At 34.7% G+C, this 19835-nt stretch overlaps 1 protein-coding gene and 1 long non-coding RNA gene across 2 annotated transcripts in view; one reads left to right on the top strand and one right to left on the bottom strand.

Moving 5' to 3' along the window:
* Nucleotides 1-5414, top strand: part of LOC145668914 (uncharacterized) — a 165080-nt gene extending 159666 nt beyond the window's left edge. The window contains exon 4 of the long non-coding RNA XR_014128116.1: nucleotides 5276-5414. This is a non-coding gene — a long non-coding RNA (uncharacterized LOC145668914). The remainder of the gene's footprint in view (nucleotides 1-5275) is intronic.
* LOC145668912 (cytochrome P450 20A1-like) overlaps nucleotides 1-19439 on the bottom strand; it is a 47782-nt gene extending 28343 nt beyond the window's left edge. Inside the window, exons 1-4 of the mRNA XM_081737193.1 lie at nucleotides 19284-19439; nucleotides 10420-10532; nucleotides 7278-7330; nucleotides 495-664 (exon numbers count right to left, since the gene is read on the bottom strand). Of these exons, the coding sequence (XP_081593319.1) occupies nucleotides 495-664; nucleotides 7278-7330; nucleotides 10420-10494 (298 nt within the window). The 5' untranslated portion in view covers nucleotides 10495-10532; nucleotides 19284-19439. The remainder of the gene's footprint in view (nucleotides 1-494; nucleotides 665-7277; nucleotides 7331-10419; nucleotides 10533-19283) is intronic.
* Nucleotides 19440-19835: the final 396 nt, after the last annotated feature.

The raw sequence follows: 19835 nt of genomic DNA, 5'->3' as shown, positions 1-19835 counted from the left end.
ACCATCACTGCTAGCCCCCCCCCCCCCCTTTCCCCCACCTTTCTTTTCTTTCTTATTTGAAAAAAATCTACTACACCTAGGTACTTTTGTTCCGGCAACCAAACATAAATCAGCCAGAAAGATGGTAATTTATTCTTGAGATATGGTGTTTCTGCCTATAATCATTACAAAGGATTTTCGATTTGAAGACAGTCCATTGTTATGCAAACATCTTTTTCTTGCTTTGTTCTATCCACGATAACTGCAAGATGCAAACTCTATTTAGTTATCTACACGGAAATGGGTAAGTAGATATTAATGCTTCTATGTTGGCTTTAATGGGCCATTCAATTTTTTTTTTTTTTTTTTTTTTTTTTTTTTTTTTTAATGAAATAAATACGTCAACAATTGCAATTTTGGTAGTTTCTTAATGCGAAACTAATTTAGGAACTCTCCAGGAGAAAAAAAAATATTCCTTCAATTTATTATTATTGACAATAATAGAATTAACTTACGTGGTCTGTCAAATATATGTGACTGACTCTTCAAACCCTCTGCAGATCCAACGCTTACAACAAGTTGCGTACCATACCAAAATGATACCACTGGGCCATACTGGTCATGAAGATCGACTAAATAATTGTGCAAACCACCAGCAAGATCTATGTCTGGGAGATTGCCCTCTCTGCAACATAAACAAAATAATCTTTGTGAAGTTTTTAGATAAATAAACCTGACTCAATTGAAATGATAATATAACGTATCTGGCGTATAAATTATTTGTATTAAAGTTCAATTATTTCAGCTCTGTAGAAGAGTCTGGGGACTTTTTCCATAGTACCTTCAGACTGAAGTAACTGGCTGTCACCTACTCTCCTCTTGTCATTCTAAAAAATACTAAAATATCTATTGAAGCTTTCCTGGCGACGTATTGTGAACAGGTCTTCTCGGGCTAGCAGCCAGGTAAATACTTATATCTTGCGACGTTTCGAGGCCTGACATCGTCCTCATCTTCAGGCGAGTATGATGGTGCAATGGAGTGTATGGAATATATATACTCATGTATGTATGATTGGACTCTTCTGATTGGTGGTTGAAATGGAGGCTTCTAATTGGTGCTTGAAATGGCGGGATATGATTGGTGTCCATGTTTTGCTCAGTTGGAATCCTGTGTCTCTGTTAAGGTTCGTTTTTTCTTGTGTGATTGCAACGGCTTCTTTTATCCTCCTGTCCCAAACTCTTGAGCATTTTGCTATTATTTCGGCATCTGTGAACAAAATCTTATGTTGCTGTTTGATGCTATGTTCAGCCAGTCCGGGTTTTTCTGGTTGGTTTAATCTGATGTAACTGTTGTGTTCTTTGCATCTGGCTTCAATAGTTCGTCCTGTTTGTCCTATATATGACTTACCACATTCGCATGGAATGCGGTAAACTCCAGGAGTTCGGAGGCCCAGGTCGTCTTTGGTTGATCGTATTATTTTTTTTTATTTTTGCTGGAGGTTTGTGTATTGTCCTGATGTTGTACCTGGCAAATAGTCTGCTGAGCTTTCCAGAAGTGTTCCCCGATGTATGGAAGGCAGATTGTGTTCTTCCGTTCTTCATTCACAGTTTCTTCTGCACTTTTGTCCTTGTTGTCAGAGTCCTTCGTTCTGGTCCTTTTCAGAGCTATATTTATATCTCGCATTGAGTATCTCGCATTATGTCTCGCATTGAATGGAAACTGTTTGCGTTCAGATATAAATCTGTTTCCATCACAAAGCTCACGCAAACAGTTTCCATCACAAAGCTCAAGCAAACAGTTTCCATCACAAAGGTCAAGTGCTTGGAGTTCTCAACACTTTAGCACATAGAGCAGTCTCCATCTCCGACAAGGATAGTTTAACAGAGGAACTTAATCACCTTCGCAGCGCCATGCTACAGAATGGATACTCAATGCGAGATATAAATATAGCTCTGAAAAGGACCAGAACGAAGGACACTGACAACAAGGACAAAAGTGCAGAAGAAACTGTGAATGAAGAACGGAAGAACACAATCTGCCTCCCATACATCGGGGAACACTTCTGGAAAGCTCAGCAGACTATTTGCCAGGTACAACATCAGGACAATACACAAACCTCCATCAAAAATAAAAAAAATTAATACGATCAACCAAAGACGACCTGGGCCTCCGAACTCCTGGAGTTTACCGCATTCCATGTGAATGTGGTAAGTCATATATAGGACAAACAGGACGAACCATTGAAGCCAGATGCAAAGAACACAACAGTTACATCAGATTAAACCAACCAGAAAAACCCGGACTGGCTGAACATAGCATCAAACAGCAACATAAGATTTTGTTCACAGATGCCGAAATAATAGCAAAATGCTCAAGAGTTTGGGACAGGAGGATAAAAGAAGCCGTTGCAATCACACAAGAAAAAACGAACCTTAACAGAGACACAGGATTCCAACTGAGCAAAACATGGACACCAATCATATCCCGCCATTTCAAGCACCAATTAGAAGCCTCCATTTCAACCACCAATCAGAAGAGTCCAATCACACATACATGAGTATATATATTCTATACACTCCATTGCACCATCATACTCGCCTGAAGATGAGGACGATGTCAGGCCTCGAAACGTCGCAAGATGTAACAGTATTTACCTGGCTGCTAGCCCGAGAAGACCTGTTCATAAAAAATACTAATTCCTTCTCCATTTACTTGCTGTGGCAAATTCTCACTGATTTGTTAACGTTTTTATAAATCAGTGGTTCTCCAAACTTACGAAGCTTCTGAGCTACCGTTTTTAAATCCCACTGTGAGCTATCAACCAAAAAAAAAAACTACCAATTTCCTTTAAAAAATCTTACATTTGTTTATTGCCTATAAACATACCTTTCTAGTAAATATGAAATCAATTTTAATTAAACTGTATATCACAAAAAGAAACTGAAATTAAATTGTACATAAAAAACAAATTGAAGTGTAGTTAGTAATAAATAACAAATATAATAACAGATTGTTTTTTATCAGACATTAACTTTAATGAGAAGGATGGAACTCTTTTTTTTTTTTTTTTTTTTTTCATCAAGTTTATTCTGGAAACCGAATCCCCTGGATTTAGATACTTTTAACCCAAATTGGCAACACTGATCAAGGGTAGCCAACCGGAGCGTTAACGCGATCTACCGAAAATGTCCCGCGAGCTACTAGTAGCTCCCGATCGAGGGTTTGGCGATCACTGTTATAAATGATTAGTTTATTGATCTTTCCAGACACTATGAAATATTTTAAATTATGAAAATCTTATTTACACCGCTTGACAAGTAATTAAATATCTATTTTCCGCTATTCAGCCAAGTTGATAAATCCTGTAATGACATTTTGTGTACTCAATCATGTAGAAATTGGAAAAAATTATAGATACATTTAATTTGCGAATACTTATATTTATTGTGGTAAATGCTCATTTGCGTTCGGTCAGTCTGTTAAGATAGTGATTTTAAAAACATATTTGTATATACTTTCATTTTTTAGTATATTGTACTTTCCTGTGGATAATAGAAATATATATTTTCGAATGCGCTGCGTTCCAAAAATGAGTTTTCTTTGTAAATTAGTGTAGCTTTCTATATTGTGTTACGTGAATATTTAACTGATTAGAACTTTTTAAGTTGCAAACTGCTAATGGGTAAGAAAATTGCTGCTCTTATTATCTTTTTTCCACTGTGAAAATTTTTTTTATGAAAAAATTCTCCACGCAAATGCGAGACTTCAATTAGTTGATAAAGAATGTTAGCTCAATCTTATGTTCTTGATGATTTGTGAATTAATCTATGATTTCTGTACTATACTGAAAAGTAAGTTATACTGATGTGAAACTTATATGTACACTCATGTCCAAAATTATTGTCGCATATCTATAACTGTCTTCTTGTACAAATATAAGCTGATAATGATTTTGTAGGGTACTTTTAATACTGGTACTATGTGTATAATCGGGAAATGTATATTTGTGGTAAATTTCATAGGAAAAGAATTATAAATACGAAAATTAGAAAGAGTAAAACAAAATGTTGCTAAATGGACAAGAAAATTTTACTTTCGTTTTATTGTTCTTATTTACTGCACTTTTGACATGAAATTTGCCACATACATGTCTTTGCAGATTATACACATACTAACATTATAAGAAATTCGTTACTACTGGGCGAATTCGTTATCAAATTATATTCGTACAACAACATATTTATAGACATGCGACAATAATTTTGGACATGAGTGTACATGGGATTGACTGTAAAATTTGGTACTCAAACTAGTTTATCCATTGTTGATTAGTGGTTGTAGTAGAGTTGGAAAGCTTAATTATACGATTCCAGCTTCTGCCATTGCCATCTATACATTTTCCTTGTAGTGGATATGTAGTTCATACACTCATTACGACTAACACTTGCATCGTTAAGACTATCACAGGTGGAATATCAAAACTGTCTCAGTTGTTATAAGCCTTTCTATTTTTATTTAACGGATTACTGAAACGTCCGAGCAAGTTCGTATTAATAATAATTTTGGTAGGCGTACGGAATGGATCACGTAATTACAACAACATCGTTCATACAAATTATGTACTAACAATGTAGAGTATAATATGATCTGACAATGTTATCATCAGCCTTTGTTAAATTCTTTCGATTAGGAAAGTGTCCAGAAAGAATGGTTACAAAAGGGAGTCGTACATAGCATAAAACGAATTCATCTTGCATCCGGTGCTATTGTATTCCTTTGTAAAAACCGTATTCATAGTGCTAAAACCTTAAAAATAGGTTCGCAATTTACCTTAAACGTGACCGGTTTTGTGACGTAAAAGGCAGTAAGAAACTTCCGGAGGTTATGTCGAACGGAGACCTTATATGATTTTTTTCCGTCATGACAACATTCTTGTACATTCTTTCTGAGTCTTCCTAGTTTTAAAAGTCATAACCGGTCATCTGCATTGTAGAAGTCAAGGCACTCTAAATTTTCTATTGGATTATGAATCCTAAAGAATATTCAAACTGTCTCCACTTCATACATTGCCTATTTTATACACATTTTTTAATTCAATTAAATATTTTGTTTGATTACACATTATGGTACACAATAATAGGAAGATGTGTCCTGTCATTAAATACTTTTTCTTCTCACTCACTTTCTGCACTGTATGCACTTTCTCCTTAGAATAATCCAGTTTTATCTGTTCATTTACAAACAAAAAAACTTGTTTATGGGCATTAAAATGATATTCATGACTTTTCGTTCCAGAAATTTCATTGCGTAAGGGCAGAGCAGATCATTGATGCCAGAAGATGGTGATATGAGAATTTTTACAAATTATATAAAACACTATTTTATATGTACAAAACGACGAATAAACATACATTTTGTCCCAAATTAGTCTTTTATTTAGTTCTTTATTACGGAACCAAAAACTACATAATGTCATAGTAATTTCTTTCAGTTTGCGGTAGGAGTGTTCGGGTCCATGGTCCCAACGCTAGCCGAAATATAGAAGAGTACGAATTCTTAACAGGAATACTACAGCACTGGATACAAGGAGAGTTCTTTCCATGTTTAAATATGTATCCTAGAACATCTACAAGTTATTATAAGAATTTGTATTTAGTTGATTTATCCAAAAGCTACAGAGAAGTGAGATAGAAAAAAAAAAAAAAAACTTTTTAATAACACACACACAGGTTATCATTTGTATTACTACTCCGAAATACATAAGTACTATTTTGTTATGAGTTCCAGAGCCATGTGCGCTATATCTAACCTTTTTTCTGCCCTCACTATTTCATTTAAAAGTGCAATGCGAGTACCTATTATCATTTGCATAATGTTACCAGTATTACTAAGTAATGACGTAATACTATATGTTGTCCGTCTGTACTGTATGTATGTCTAAAACACAAGGTAACCAAAAAAAGTCCTTACTGTTTTTGAGTCCCATTAATCACATGCTCAGAGAGAGGAAACGAAATGGTGTACCTGTCTGCCAAGCGATCGGGAGTTACTCTGACCATCGACCGTCAGTAATAAAGGCACGTTGCGTACACACAGCAGTCATAGCTTGTTTAGTGTCGAAGAGAAATGGAGGTATCGAAGCAGCTTGTTAGCGTATGTTTGCTGTATAATTTTATAAAGTGGGTCTGTCAGGTGCCGCATATACCAGGCATTTGGAAGAATCCTGTAAACGAACGCACCGCCAGGCATTGGTTCCAGAAATTCGGTTCGGGAGATGTGTACCTTTCGGATGAACCTCGCAGTAGACGGCCACATGTGTTAGATGACGAGGCCCTGAAAGCAGCCATCGAGGACGGCAGTGGTCTTACGTGTGATGAACTTTCAGAAAGGTTCCATGTTTCCGCTGAAACAGTCAGACTATACCTCGTACATAGGATAGGGAAGTCATACAAGTCAAGCAAGTGAGTACCTCACACATTGTCGGCAGCCAACAAGAAATGAGTGTCAGTCCGTTTGTCCTTGCTCACTCGAAATCTAAACACAACCAATTTGGTCGCTTGCTTACTGGTGAAGAAAAGCGGGTCCTCTATGATATTCCCAAGCGTAGCCATGTAACCTTATTCCTCCACCTCAAGACCACCTCTGCACCCACGCAAGTTTATGCTCTCTGTATAGTGGAATTGTCGGCAAGTGGTGCATTATGAGCTCCTTCCACTTAGGAAGACCATTAGCACTTGCATTACTCTCAGCAGTTGCAAAGGATGCACCATGCACTGCGGCAGAAGCGGTCGGCATTGGTGAATTGCAAGGGTGTACTGTTCCTGCACGACAATACCAAGCCACATATGCCAAAGAGGACTCAGGAGAACCTTCAGCAACTTGGCTGGAAGACACTACCATGCACCATACTCACCGGATTTTGCGCTAACATATTACTACCTGTATCATTCCCTCAACAACCACCTCCGTGGGAGATCCTTCGCATATGAGGGAGACCTGCGGAACGCACTCACTGACTACTTTGCATTTACGACCGCCGAGTTTTATCACTAAGGTATTGTGCACCTGCAGGAATGTTAGCAAAAGGTGTTGGATGCTGATGAAGATTACTTTGAAACCTAAAGGTACGAACCGTCCACTGTATTCCTCTTTGTTTATCATTGCTTTAGTAGAGCAGCAAGAACTTTTGCTGGTTACCTTGTAATACATAGATAGCGTCAAGATAAAGTTTTAACATTTGGAAACTTCAGTGAGTACATTTTTTTTTCCCTTTATTACCAATAAATTTTATGCTTACTTTGGATCTGAAGGATCTGGTCCTGGAACGGTTGACGGCTTACTTCTGGATCCCTGCAATAGGAATACGATATACACTAAATGTAACCTAGAGCTTCAAAAACAAGTAATTTCTGTTTCTACTACACTAATAAAAAAAACTATAATAATTTAAATTGTTTAAGCATGTCAACATTATCACATCAGGAGAATCACTGTAGCAAAATGATTGTCACTAATATCATAAACCCACACTTTTTCATTAAAAAAAAAAAAAAAAGTTCAATATCCCACATTATACACTTTATTCTTTAAAAAAAAGACAGATGTGAGATTAAATTTTTGAGCTCCCACAGTGAATCGAACCCGGGACACCACATGCAGCAAAGGTCACACATGCTAACCACTAGATCAACGGGAAAAGCTGCTTGAATCTCTACTGGCAGTATATGCTGTCTGAACTCCACTTTGACTAGAATGCTCATGACTCATAAAGGCCTAGGTGTAGAAAAGAAAATGACGTAGAACCCCAAACAAGAAGACAAAAGTGATAAGTCAATACTGAATTACGCTGATAAAAGTTCAAGCAATAGAAATGGAAAATAAATACGTAAATCTTCAATACATGTAACTTAATTATCATTGTTTTCAAGCTTTAGTAAGACAATAAATGAAGGAACTAAGGGGAAGTACTCGCCCATTGATGTTATACATATTCCCTAAAAAGTCGTGAATATTCGCCTTTAAGACAGGAATTACCAGAGGAAAGTTGGAATTTTTACACAAAAATATTGAAAATTCACTCAATATCATGCTGCTCCACGTAAGTAAGGCTTAATCCTTAATACAGGATTTTTAAAATAATGTGATATTAACAATATGTCCGAAATATGCTAACTTTTTTTTTTTTTTTTTTAGTTAGTTAGTTAGTTAGTTAGTTAATCATCTTAAATTATTTCAGTAGTATATGCTATTTTCTTCAGTAACTTCTTGAAATGCTACGCTAAAACTATTGTAGTCTCTCTCATTTTACCGTCCGAGTGAGCTCTGCAGCTACGCAGTCGAATGAACCAGAAATTCGAGAAAGTCGATGTTCTTCAGTTGTTGTTTCCAGGATGTATAGCTTTTGACATCCGCTTAGGTCTCCTGGTTGTGACAGCTGAGAGCAGAAAGTGTTTTAGATCAAGGAACATTTTCAGCACACTGAGATGGAACACTCAAGACAGCTGGTAATCAGTCAAACCACTGTGGTTAATTCATAATTTGTACGGCAATTAAACATATTCTGACACATTAAAATAGTACTGATTTCTTACTTTCCATGACCAATATAAACAATATGACAGAATCAGTATCATAAAAGCATGTAATGTGACATTATAATAAAACATTCGTAGTGAATAATTCTTATTTCAAAGTATGAAGCATGCACACACACACACACACACACATATATATATATATATATATATATATATATATATATAGCAGTAATCTCAATAGAGTTATGACGAGCCATTCTCTATTCCGCGCTCCGTACAATCTATATTAAGCACGCACGGAATAATACACTGACTCCATCAAATACATATATAGCAAAAACAAAATCAAATCACGACAATTTTCATCGGGCTGTCCGTAATAAGCATTGGTATGAAGCTATCACAATTTCACTAAATGCAGTAATTACAACATGAAAGGGAAATTAGATGTATAAAGAATACAATACGTTGATTTGGATTCATTAATTCAAAACTATAATTGCCTGAAGTTCATATATTACGTTGAAGAATACCGGTTAATAGTCGGGAAGAAGAAGTAGGCAAGGGAACAAGCTTAACTTAGAACTACATTTTCTATTACCTTTGATATGACAGCATTTAACTAAACTCTAACTCTTTACATATATATAAAGGCAGAATGTTTACATATATATATATATATATATATATATATATATATTTAACGTGTCAAACTACTATGAAAGTATTATTATTATTATTATTATTATTATTATTATTATTATTATTAAGTATTCTGCCTGTTGAGAAGTCCTAAAGCTATTTTATTTTGATCAGTGTGTTTGGGGTAATTGTTGCAACAAATGCTTCAATCCTTTTTCTTAAATTCCTCAATTTCCTTAAAATTCCGAACACACAGGTCACTGGAATTATTTATTCACGACTAGCATTCAAATTGATTTCTTGAAGCTACGGGTGAATGATTCTCTCACTCGTTCAACACGTTCCTCAGTCACTCTTGGTCGTTCTGTACTCTTTCCTTTGCACAGACAACCGCTGTTTTCGAACTGATGGATGTTATTATCACTTGGTGGATTGCAATTGAACTTAATACGGAAAACGCGTTGCACTGTAACTATAGATTCAGTCTTTGCAAAATGTAAAACACACAGATAGCTTTCTGCTCACTAGTTGCCATCTTTGCTACTAGCGCTTTCTAACGGCAGAAAGAAAAAAAACAGTACATGCGCATCCGTGCATACAAAACTGAGTTGCTTTTTCATTTCATGTATTATTTATAAATGTAAGTTAATTATAATAAATACTACAAAGCCTTAAAACCCCAATATTCATTTTGAAACACGCTGTATTTTCAGTTTGTTTAAAAGAAGTAAAGACAACGATCATTCCAGATTTTACATTTCTAGAAACGCTAAAAGAAGGAACTCCGTTACTTTAACTAAAAACCATAGGAAAATCTTATATATATATATTTAGTGTGTGTGTTTGTTTCAAGCTATTTAGTGTGTTATATATGAATGGTCCCATCAAAACTTTAGTGCCCCCTCGCTGTCCCCTCTCCAACCCAAAAATAATTCTAGCTACGCTACTGAAGTGCTTCACAAATTTCAGTTTTTTTTTCTTTTCTTTTTTTTAATTGTCCTCTTCTGGGATAGTAATAAGATGAGAGGATACACAACAATGCTAGTGTAGCAGTTTAAAAAGTTACTGAAAAATAAGTAATAACGATTACTGAAATAATTTAAGATTAACTTTTTTAGAGATAGACTATAAGGTTCGTAGTATTTCCTCTACAATATGTATCCTACAGCATCCACCAGCAAATATATTCGAAATATATTTCATTTCAAATACTAATACATTAACACAATTACAAATAACTTGTACGAAGAATTAACTTACCGGGTAGAAATAAAATACTGCTATAAGAAGTGCCACTATGGCTGTAATTGCAAATATGGCAAAAGCCAATGCCATTTCTCTTGGATTCCAACTTTATTCTTTGTTAGTCCAACCTGGTAAATAGAAAAACAAATACATAAAATGGAAGAGCAAGGAATATATAAGCATTTTGCATCTATAGAATTACAACTATATATATTTTTATAACTCCATGAAGCATAAACCAATACATTGCTTTTCTATTAATCCATGAAGCATTATTTAAGGTCTGCTGAAAGAACTTCTATTCCGATGTTGATCTCTTGAAGTGGATTTGGTTTTCGCCCTCTTATCCTAAATGGACATGAACCAATTATAGTAGAAGACAGTAAAATGACAGGGAAAAATGTACAAACGGGTTTTTACGTGTAAAGACAAACTTTTCTCAATGGATACCGCCTCAGATTTAGATTGAGAAGTCACTTGTTGCGTTGTGCTTTCAGCAAGTCTCTTAATGTAGATGACAATATACTGTAGGTTATAAACATTTTCCAAAATACGCAGTATTGTAAATGTTTTAAATAAATTGAGGACTAAGAGTTTTAAAGTTTCTTTGTAAGTTTTGATAATTAAATTGTTCTTATGTATTTATTTATGCAGAATAAAAAAATATATAACAGCAGTTTTTACTGTCTGGAGATTTTATTCATAGCTTTTTTTTATAGACAGAGATAGAAAAATTTAAAAAAAAACACAATTTTAAAGAACTAAAACAGTCCTATGCAATGATTGCCCTAACGTCTGTGTAATGCAAATGCAATAGAATCCAGAAAACTTCCTCAAGATTGGAAAAATTCTAGCAATTAGGAGCTCAAAACATAAATCTCTGATTTTTTTACAGGGGAATGAAATTTCTCTTCTTAATTCATGCAAATACAGAATTATTAAGGTATTTGTCGAAAGTAAAACAAAACATTATTTTGTGATATAAACAGCTGAAGTTAAGGTTTACGTTTACCTGCCATAATTAGCCTAAGTTATTTGCATAAAATATGTAATGTTTTGGCAATCGTGTTTAACGAAAACATCAAGTATGTGAGAATGAAACGTTTTCATGGAAGGCTGTCTAGTGTGGCTTACACTTACTTTAATAAAATCACTGAATATTTATACACAAGATAGTAAGAAAGTTCAGTTCCAATAAATAATAATTAGCAATGATGAAATTGTTAGTGTGTCTGTACTTATGTTGGAAAATCAAACAAAGCATTGATCATACGGTTTAAGCAACAAAGCTAGTCTTTGTTTTAATGTACGAGTCTTTGTTTTAATGTACGAGTCTTTGTTTTAATGTACGAGATTCACAATGAACTGGCTCCAATGTATCTACAGAACATATGTGTTCTAAAAATTGGGCTAGTGAAAACACAATATTCCATAGAAAAAAAAATTAATTCGGTCTTTCTTAGTTTTAAGTTTCTTGTTTTTCACTAAATAAAAGAAATATATCGAAAAAAAAAAATTCGTTTATGATGTGTGCACATCCACGTAATCAGAAATGAACGTTATACCATTAGGCCATAATCTCTTCAGTTATACTCTCTCTCAGATACCTTAGGCTTAGATGTAGGTTATTTTAGATTCGTTTTGCAAAATTTACATTTTTTGGTTATCACGTAAGAATTAGATCTTGAAGTTCTCAATAATATACTATACATTGGCTTCCGGCCGTGAAATTTAACTTGGTTACCGGACGTGGAAAGTTGAACTGTAATTAATTTCGAAAGTGCTGCCACATTTTCTGTGAGGTATTGCTGTATGGCTACTTAAGATGATCATAATTACAACAGCTAAAAATAGAATGGCATCTCTAAAATAATAATATAAAATCTAATATGTAAAGTTGAAAGCGACTACGTGTGTGACTTTATAACTCTTGAAGCAGCCAACCGATCTCGATGAAAATTTCAACATAGATAAAGTTCGGGCAGGGATAGATTTTATCATTTCACTTTGATGGTGCAACGTAGGAAGGGGGAGACAGTGTCGGATCTAGTATTTTCTGACGGGGGGTGCACCAATAACTACCAGTACATTTGAATCAAATTTAAATGTTGTAAATGCCTAGAGACATCTGTGGTGTCTATGAGGAATTGAGTTAAACTATTATTTTTGCAAAGCTCCGCTTTCTTTTAAGTCCGAAACGGAAACATGACACTAAATTTTCCGAAAGTATTGCTATTTTCGCTGCTAGCTTCTCACTTTAGATAGTTTATATTCACAACGGAGGGGGGTACACGTGCTCCGGTGTACTGCCCCTCTAAATCCGGCCCTGGGGGGAGATATATAAAAATGATCGATATTAGTGTCAAATCCATAATTTTCAAGGTCGCTGAGACAAACAGTGATACTTCCGATTCTGTTTAAATCCAAATTCAACTCCCATTGCTCTTCATGCCCAAAATGAAACGAATTCCTCCCATGCGAAGCACGGGCAATCTGGTAGTTTAGTATAAAATTAAAAAAGTGGAACTAAAAGCTTATTTCGAAATAAATCAATAATTTCACAGTTCAACAAAATTAAAACGTGAAGAAAATCGTGTTTATTGTCTGGTTGGAAACGCGTTTAGAGCATCGAGGGTATTTGAGGCGTGAACCTTAGTTTAAGGTAAAATTCAAACCACCATAATGCGTTCGAATTTCAAAGCTTTCCCAACAGGAATCGAACCCGGAACTTCGAGATAAAGCAGTTTTACATAATGAACATATAATCATATTACAATAAATCTTAGTTATGGTATTTTATCACTACAAAATGCTGTCAATAACCCATTAATTATAGAAAAGATTTACATACTACCTAGATCCCTCCATTCATTTTTTTAATCTCTATTGCATTGAATAAGTCATGTTTTCTAAGTAACTATAGAAACTACTACAACTATCCTAAACAGGTGAGCAAAACACATAGTTCTCCTAAAGGTGAACCTGTTCCTTTTATTTGTCTGCTGCAAAGACACACAGAAAACTACACTGGCAGTGACGCGAACTTCTGTAGGCCCTCAAGTATTTTGAGCTAAAAAGTTCAAAAATTGCTTGGTGATATTTTTTTCTATTATTATTATTATGATTATGCGCCGAGACTAAATAATGAATGAAATGATGGAGTGAAGAAAGTTGAAGGAAACGGGAAAATTCAGAGCAAACTCACGCACGAAGTTCATTTGATCCGAGCTGAGGTCCAACCAGGAATCCAAAGCACCAGAAGTGAGCACTCTACCACTGGGCCAGATCGGCCTCACTGAACAGTTTATGTTAACCATTGAGTTAAAATAAATTGCAAAGATTTTACCATGTTCTAATAAAAAATCAGGACAACAAAACGGGATAAACCCGAGTAAACTGAACGTATAGATCCCCTATGTGTACAGAAAGCGTGAATGGTTATTGTCTTACGTGCTCTCTACTTGTTCATATACCCGGCATGATCTTTTCAAGTTACTTATATCAGCGTTTTACAGAAAAAAAAAAAAAAACATCAAATATTATTTCAATACAAGAACACGTAAGTAATCAAAATACATGAGGATCTTACCTCTGACATTCCTAATAATGTTAACAAAAAAAAAAAAAAAAAAGACGTAATTGAAATGGTACGTTTTTAAGAACGTAATTATCCATAAGGAAGCCATAATGAACTGAATTCCTGTCTATCCAATCAGTTATGTCATGATCCATAATAATCAGCTGTCAGACACGTAAGACATCTACTGACATAAGGAACATTGTGTTTGCACTATTCTCGCATACGCGCATATCCACTGCCACTAATATGCCTGCTTCCACGGACGAAACCCCGCGCAGGCTCACCCCCTTCGTTCTACTCTTATGCGACAGAGGCCATCTAGCACATATTGAATCGTGCTGTTTCCACTGTCGTTTTTATGACATGTTATATAAAGTTAAGTCCTCATAAACTTACTGTTAGAGATGCAAAAAAGCCGGCTTTTTTGAATCGATGGTTTTTTTCACATAAAAAGCCGGTTCTTTTGGGGAAAAAAAACAAGAATTTTGGAAATTTTGGCTTTTTTCATTTTCATGATTTTTCTATCTAAATAGCTTTCTTATAGTATATTCTATAGTTAGATATAAATTCCATGACCTAAATGCCATATTTCGCTCTAAAATTCACCATCAAGATGGATGGAGCACATGTTTTACGAATTAAAGCTACCATGAAGAATGTAGTATTTGAGGGCAATTTTAGAGGCTATTTAATTTTATTTTAACTTTTGAGTTATCGACATTTTTTTCTTCTCAGGATTATTTCAGTTTGTCATCTGTATTTCATTTCTAAGAGCTTAGTACTCTAGCTCCTAGCGCAAAAATTAAACTTACGTTTTTCTATATATCCGTCAAAGCGTACGCTTTTCAATATATCCCTCTAACCGTACTTCCACATTTCTGTTATACTGTAACTGTGCAACGATTTAGCAATAATTTTCCGGATACAACCTTGAATACTAATTTATACAAATAATCAGTAGCGGATTTAGAAACGTACTTTGGAACGGGTTTCTCTGATTGTTTCGTTTCCTAAAATGTCCTAATTTTACTTGGGGGAGCTTGAAGTTTATGAGTAACAGGCATAACTAATACAGTGAAACTTCCCTTAACGCACACCTCTCAATAACGGACATCTCTATAATACGGTCACATTTTTTTCTTTTTCCTGCAAAAATATATGTTCCCTTATGGAACAAAACCCTCTCTTTTACGGACCCTCTCAGATACGGACGCGCGGACAGTCCTTTTTCCCCCAGACCTTTCAATAACCTCTTCATAATGGACAGGAATTATTCTCGGTTCTGCGATATATTATTCCTCACAAGCGTATCTATCATGAGTCTAGGCCTGGTGAACCATCAAACAGAGCAGCTTCAAACTGAACTTGAAATTATTCTTTTTTCTGCCCGCAATAAATTGCTTTCTGGTGGAAATCCTAGAAAACCTTCAATATGCGATAAGACATGCAGAGTCAGTCGTATGGCCAAGAATTCTATGCGAACTATCTTCCCTTCCCTAACAAATTTAGTCCTTTTGCCTCTGGGCCTTGCATCTTTCCCGACAGTTTCATAGGTAACAAAACAAACATTGTTTGTTTTACAATAACATTTTCAACGAGCAATGTTTCCTCTATTACGTTTTTTTGGACAAGCAACATTTTTCTTTTACTGATGATACTGGAACAAGTCTGGTTGGAGTTCTCCCGGCTTCCTTTTTCACTGTCTCTAAGAGGATATTCTTAGTGACGGGCTGGGTCAATAAACATATGCACTCCCATATGCCTTGTCATCCATTCCGCCAACGAAGATGCCGCTCCAATACACAAACACACACATGTTTCTTCCGAAACCGTACCGAGGATTCTCAGAGGACACTTGCTAATGAGTTTTATTACCCTTGTGGAGGAGAAATTATGCCTTTTCTCGCTAAACAAATTAGTTTAGCCGACCAGTTGGTTCCTAATGCATCTTTTGAGAAGGTTCTGAGAATTTTAAATAAACGAGAAATGCTTACAGAGTGATTAAATGTACTTAGCATATACGCATTATCTTTTGCAGTACCGGTATACGAATATATTAACACATCCCCCAGCAATATTATTATTTAACAAAAATGAATTTCTCCTTCATCCCTCCCAGTAATTCAAATACGTACTAAATAGATTATTGTCATATTGAATTTTACGTATGTACGCTCATACATAATGAATTCACTGTATATTACTGCGTACAATTACCGTTGTGAGAAATTAAATTTCTGAACCTCTCTGAAACGGACACTTCTCAATAACGAACAAAAATTCATGTCCCATTGGTGTCCGTTATTCAGAGGTTTCACTGTATTTCGTTTCGTTTATATATTTAGCGATAATCTTCCGGATACAATCTTGAAGATCATTTTATACTGAGAAGCAGTGGCGGATTTAGAAAAGTATTTTGGGAGTTTTTTTCTTACTAATGTTTAGTTTTTCTAAACATTCGTAATTTTTATTTGACGGGAGCATAAAGTTTATGAGGAAAGGCATAACTAATAGATATTTCGTTTGTTTGAGACATTCCGTAATTTTGGGGAACACGCTTCAGTCCGAAAGACCGCCCCCCTAACCTTCGCAAAACCGTCACTGCTGGTAATTAGTAATAATAACGATTTAAAAACAATAAGAAAGGAAGTCGGCCAACTCACAGTACACGCCTCACTATTTCTACTTCACAGATGGAATAAAGAAAAGCTTTGTCAAAATGGTCGAATGCTGAGTTGAATGCCGGACTTCCCGATAGAAGCGCAAAAGCTCCACTCAATCATATTTGTTGTGCAGTTGTATTTATCTTAAATATATTCCGTAGTCCTTTTTTTTTTTTTTTTTTTTTTTGTGCTGGTGGGGAGAGTTCCATAATGATATGAAGGGTGTGAGCCAAGAACATGGTAACTAACAAATTTTCAATTGTTGAGTTATGCAGCACCAGATAGACAGCAACGCATCCCGCTTCGTTTAATCCTTCATGTATAGTCTTATGTGAAAAATCAGCTTTCCGACTTTCAAAATGGATTGTGCAGCAGAAAATCTCTAATTTCTTAAAATAGTAAAATTGTGGGTTACCATTCATATGTTGAATCCCTCTTGTTAAAAATACAGAAAACTTGAGGACTGAGTAAACCGTGATGGTGCTTATTTAAAACTGTAGAATTTCAAGAATATACAAAACCAAAAGCTCCAGATGTGTAGCCTTTAAGTGTATCATATAAATCTAAGTATTTTCTTATGCTTTATTTTAATTTTATTTTGTTCCAAAAAGAGGGTATGGAATATTTTGAAGTAAAAATACTAAATAGAATTTTGCTACTTATTTGTGTATTTTTAAAAGAAGTATTTACTTTTAGGGTTGGCTGGTTTACACAAACTGTTTTTTCTTTTTTTTAAATAAACAATTGGTTTGAACCAAAAAAATAAAAAAGAACGAAAAATGCAAATCGTGTGAACTTCATGTTGACGTTTCCCCACATCAAATCATCTGCATTAGTTTTATTTCCTTTTCACCTTTTAATCAAGGTGTCCCATGTTCAATTCTCGGTCGAACCACAACCCTTCTTTCATGCGTAAACAAAGTAGCGGTTCGGATGTCACTTTAAGCGAAAGTCTTCTCCTTGATAACCTCGGTATTACGTAAGGATGTTAAGCCTGAACATACGAAACGAAACTAAATTGTATATTTCTGCATGCCTGAATGCCTGTTGTTTTATAAAGAGGTCAAGGTTGCTTAAATATATTTATATATTTTGGCAAAATTTATCGATTGCCTACGTAGCTTCCAACATTGGCTTGGATTGTACTTTCAATGATATGTACGTACTAAATTTGTAATTTAATACCTCATTTTTAGCGTACTGATTATGATACGTTGACCTTTAAATTTTACATGCAAAGCAATAACACGAATTTTCCGTTATTGTTTTACATTTAGAATAATGACGGGGTTTTCCCGATGACTAGGGCGGGAGTTTTGCAATTTAAGAAATTTACTGACCAGACTTCTTTAAGCTTATGTGACCTCTTCCAGCATAACCCTGTTGTTGCATAATAACACCAAGGCGAAACAAACTTATTTCTGTCAATATGTAATATAAATACATAAAGCAAAATATCTAAACCAAAAAAACCTGGTTTAAACCAAAAAAACCTAGTTTAAACTCCCCCCAAAAAACGGGTTTTTGGCATTTTAAAAAACAACCATGGCTCTTGCAAACCCTGCTTACTTTTGTATGTAGGAGGTTAAAAAATCTAACTATATACATTGGTTAATACTTTAAAATTCATAATGTAAATATGTTGAGAAGTAAAACTGTTTGAAATATCTATTTGAAATTCATGGTTTATTTTCGAGGTTTTATATTATTATCGGCATCAATCACTAATTAAATGACTTTTTGTGTTATAGAGAAGTGAAACAAAATTTGGTTTATCAATTTAAAGCAGAATTTTGAAATAAGCCCAAAAATTCCCAAGCAAAAAAGCGAAGCAGAAAAAACCGAGTTTTTTTTTCCAAAAAAGCCGAGTTTTTTCCGAACCCTTGCATCTCTACTTAATGTACACCCAGGAATGCAACTACCACTAAGAAAATGATTTATAAGGCATTTCCTGAAGAAAGAAGTCCATAATTAATTAATTCAAGTATGGATTCCTAAAATAGGATGCCACAAATATATGTAAAACATAGTCCTATTTTTACATGTGCATTTTACAGTCCTTTGAGTTGTCTACATATTTTGATACCGGGTTAAGTTTCGATAAGCTCCACTGAGCCAAACATATGTAGTAAGTGAAAGAAACGAAACCTAATCTATTCTTAAGTTCGCTCGGCAATACTTTCTAAATTAAATATTATTAAGCTAACCTAACCGAATGTGAATAAATATCGCAAAACAAGTCGGTTAAAAACCTGGTCCCCCAATGGTAAACAATAGCCAAACCCTTGATACCTGCTGTCATTGACTTATTCTAGTACAAAATATCCCAGCTTTTCAAACAAAGTACAAGGCAACATTCTATTCTGACCTTCCAAGTAACTGCAAATTCTTTAATTTGAAATGCTTCTTTAGCCAATTCGTTTTTAACAAAATGTTTATTTCTGATGAGATTAAACTAAAGCTCTTCAACTTCTACCAAAAAAATAGTTCTAATGTTTTGACAAGGGTTGCCGTGCATATTTAGTGCCATTCGAAATGCTAAACGCCCGAATTTTCTTAATGCGCAGTATGAGATTTAGTTACAGAATAAAGTTATCATTAATTCACACATTATTTCATGTAAATTAAATACATACCTTCAATCCCTCACAGCTTTTCTCAGTTAATCTTATCTGTTTTTTTCACCCAAACAAACAAACGTTATCGCTTTACCTCAGGTACAAAGGTAAATAATTGTGAACTTCAGAGCTTTCCTAAATCTACCATATTTCGTCCCGTTCCTTTCTCAAAGTTGTGCAGAGGTTCAAGGCATTTTTCTTCCTTCTCTTCGGAAGTTTGGTTCCTGAAAAAAAAAAATAGTGAGAAAAAAATGAACATATACTGCTTTTTTTAATTTTTCTTTTTCCACCAAAATTCAAGAAGTTCTTTTTTTTTTTTTTTACATTTCTTTCTCACTTAGTTCCTTTCCGTTTACATTAAAGCCTAGCCTCCAAGCTAATTTAACCAAACTCCCTTCTTTTTCCATGTTTCCCTTATTTTTAAGGTTTCTTCACATTTTAAAAATAAGTGTTCTAGTGTTTCATCTTAAAAACAAACTAAACACATCTTTCTTACAAGGCTGTCTATAATGTTTATTATAAATTAATTAGAAATGTTACAGTTTCGGAAGTATATCACTTCCTTCTTCA

Source organism: Thermobia domestica, chromosome 13 (assembly GCF_964235325.1).
Source record: "Thermobia domestica chromosome 13, izTheDome1.hap1.1, whole genome shotgun sequence".
Lineage (NCBI taxonomy): Eukaryota > Metazoa > Arthropoda > Insecta > Zygentoma > Lepismatidae > Thermobia > Thermobia domestica.
The sequence above is the reverse complement of the archived record's forward strand: the minus strand, read 5'-3'. Positions and strand labels throughout refer to the sequence as shown.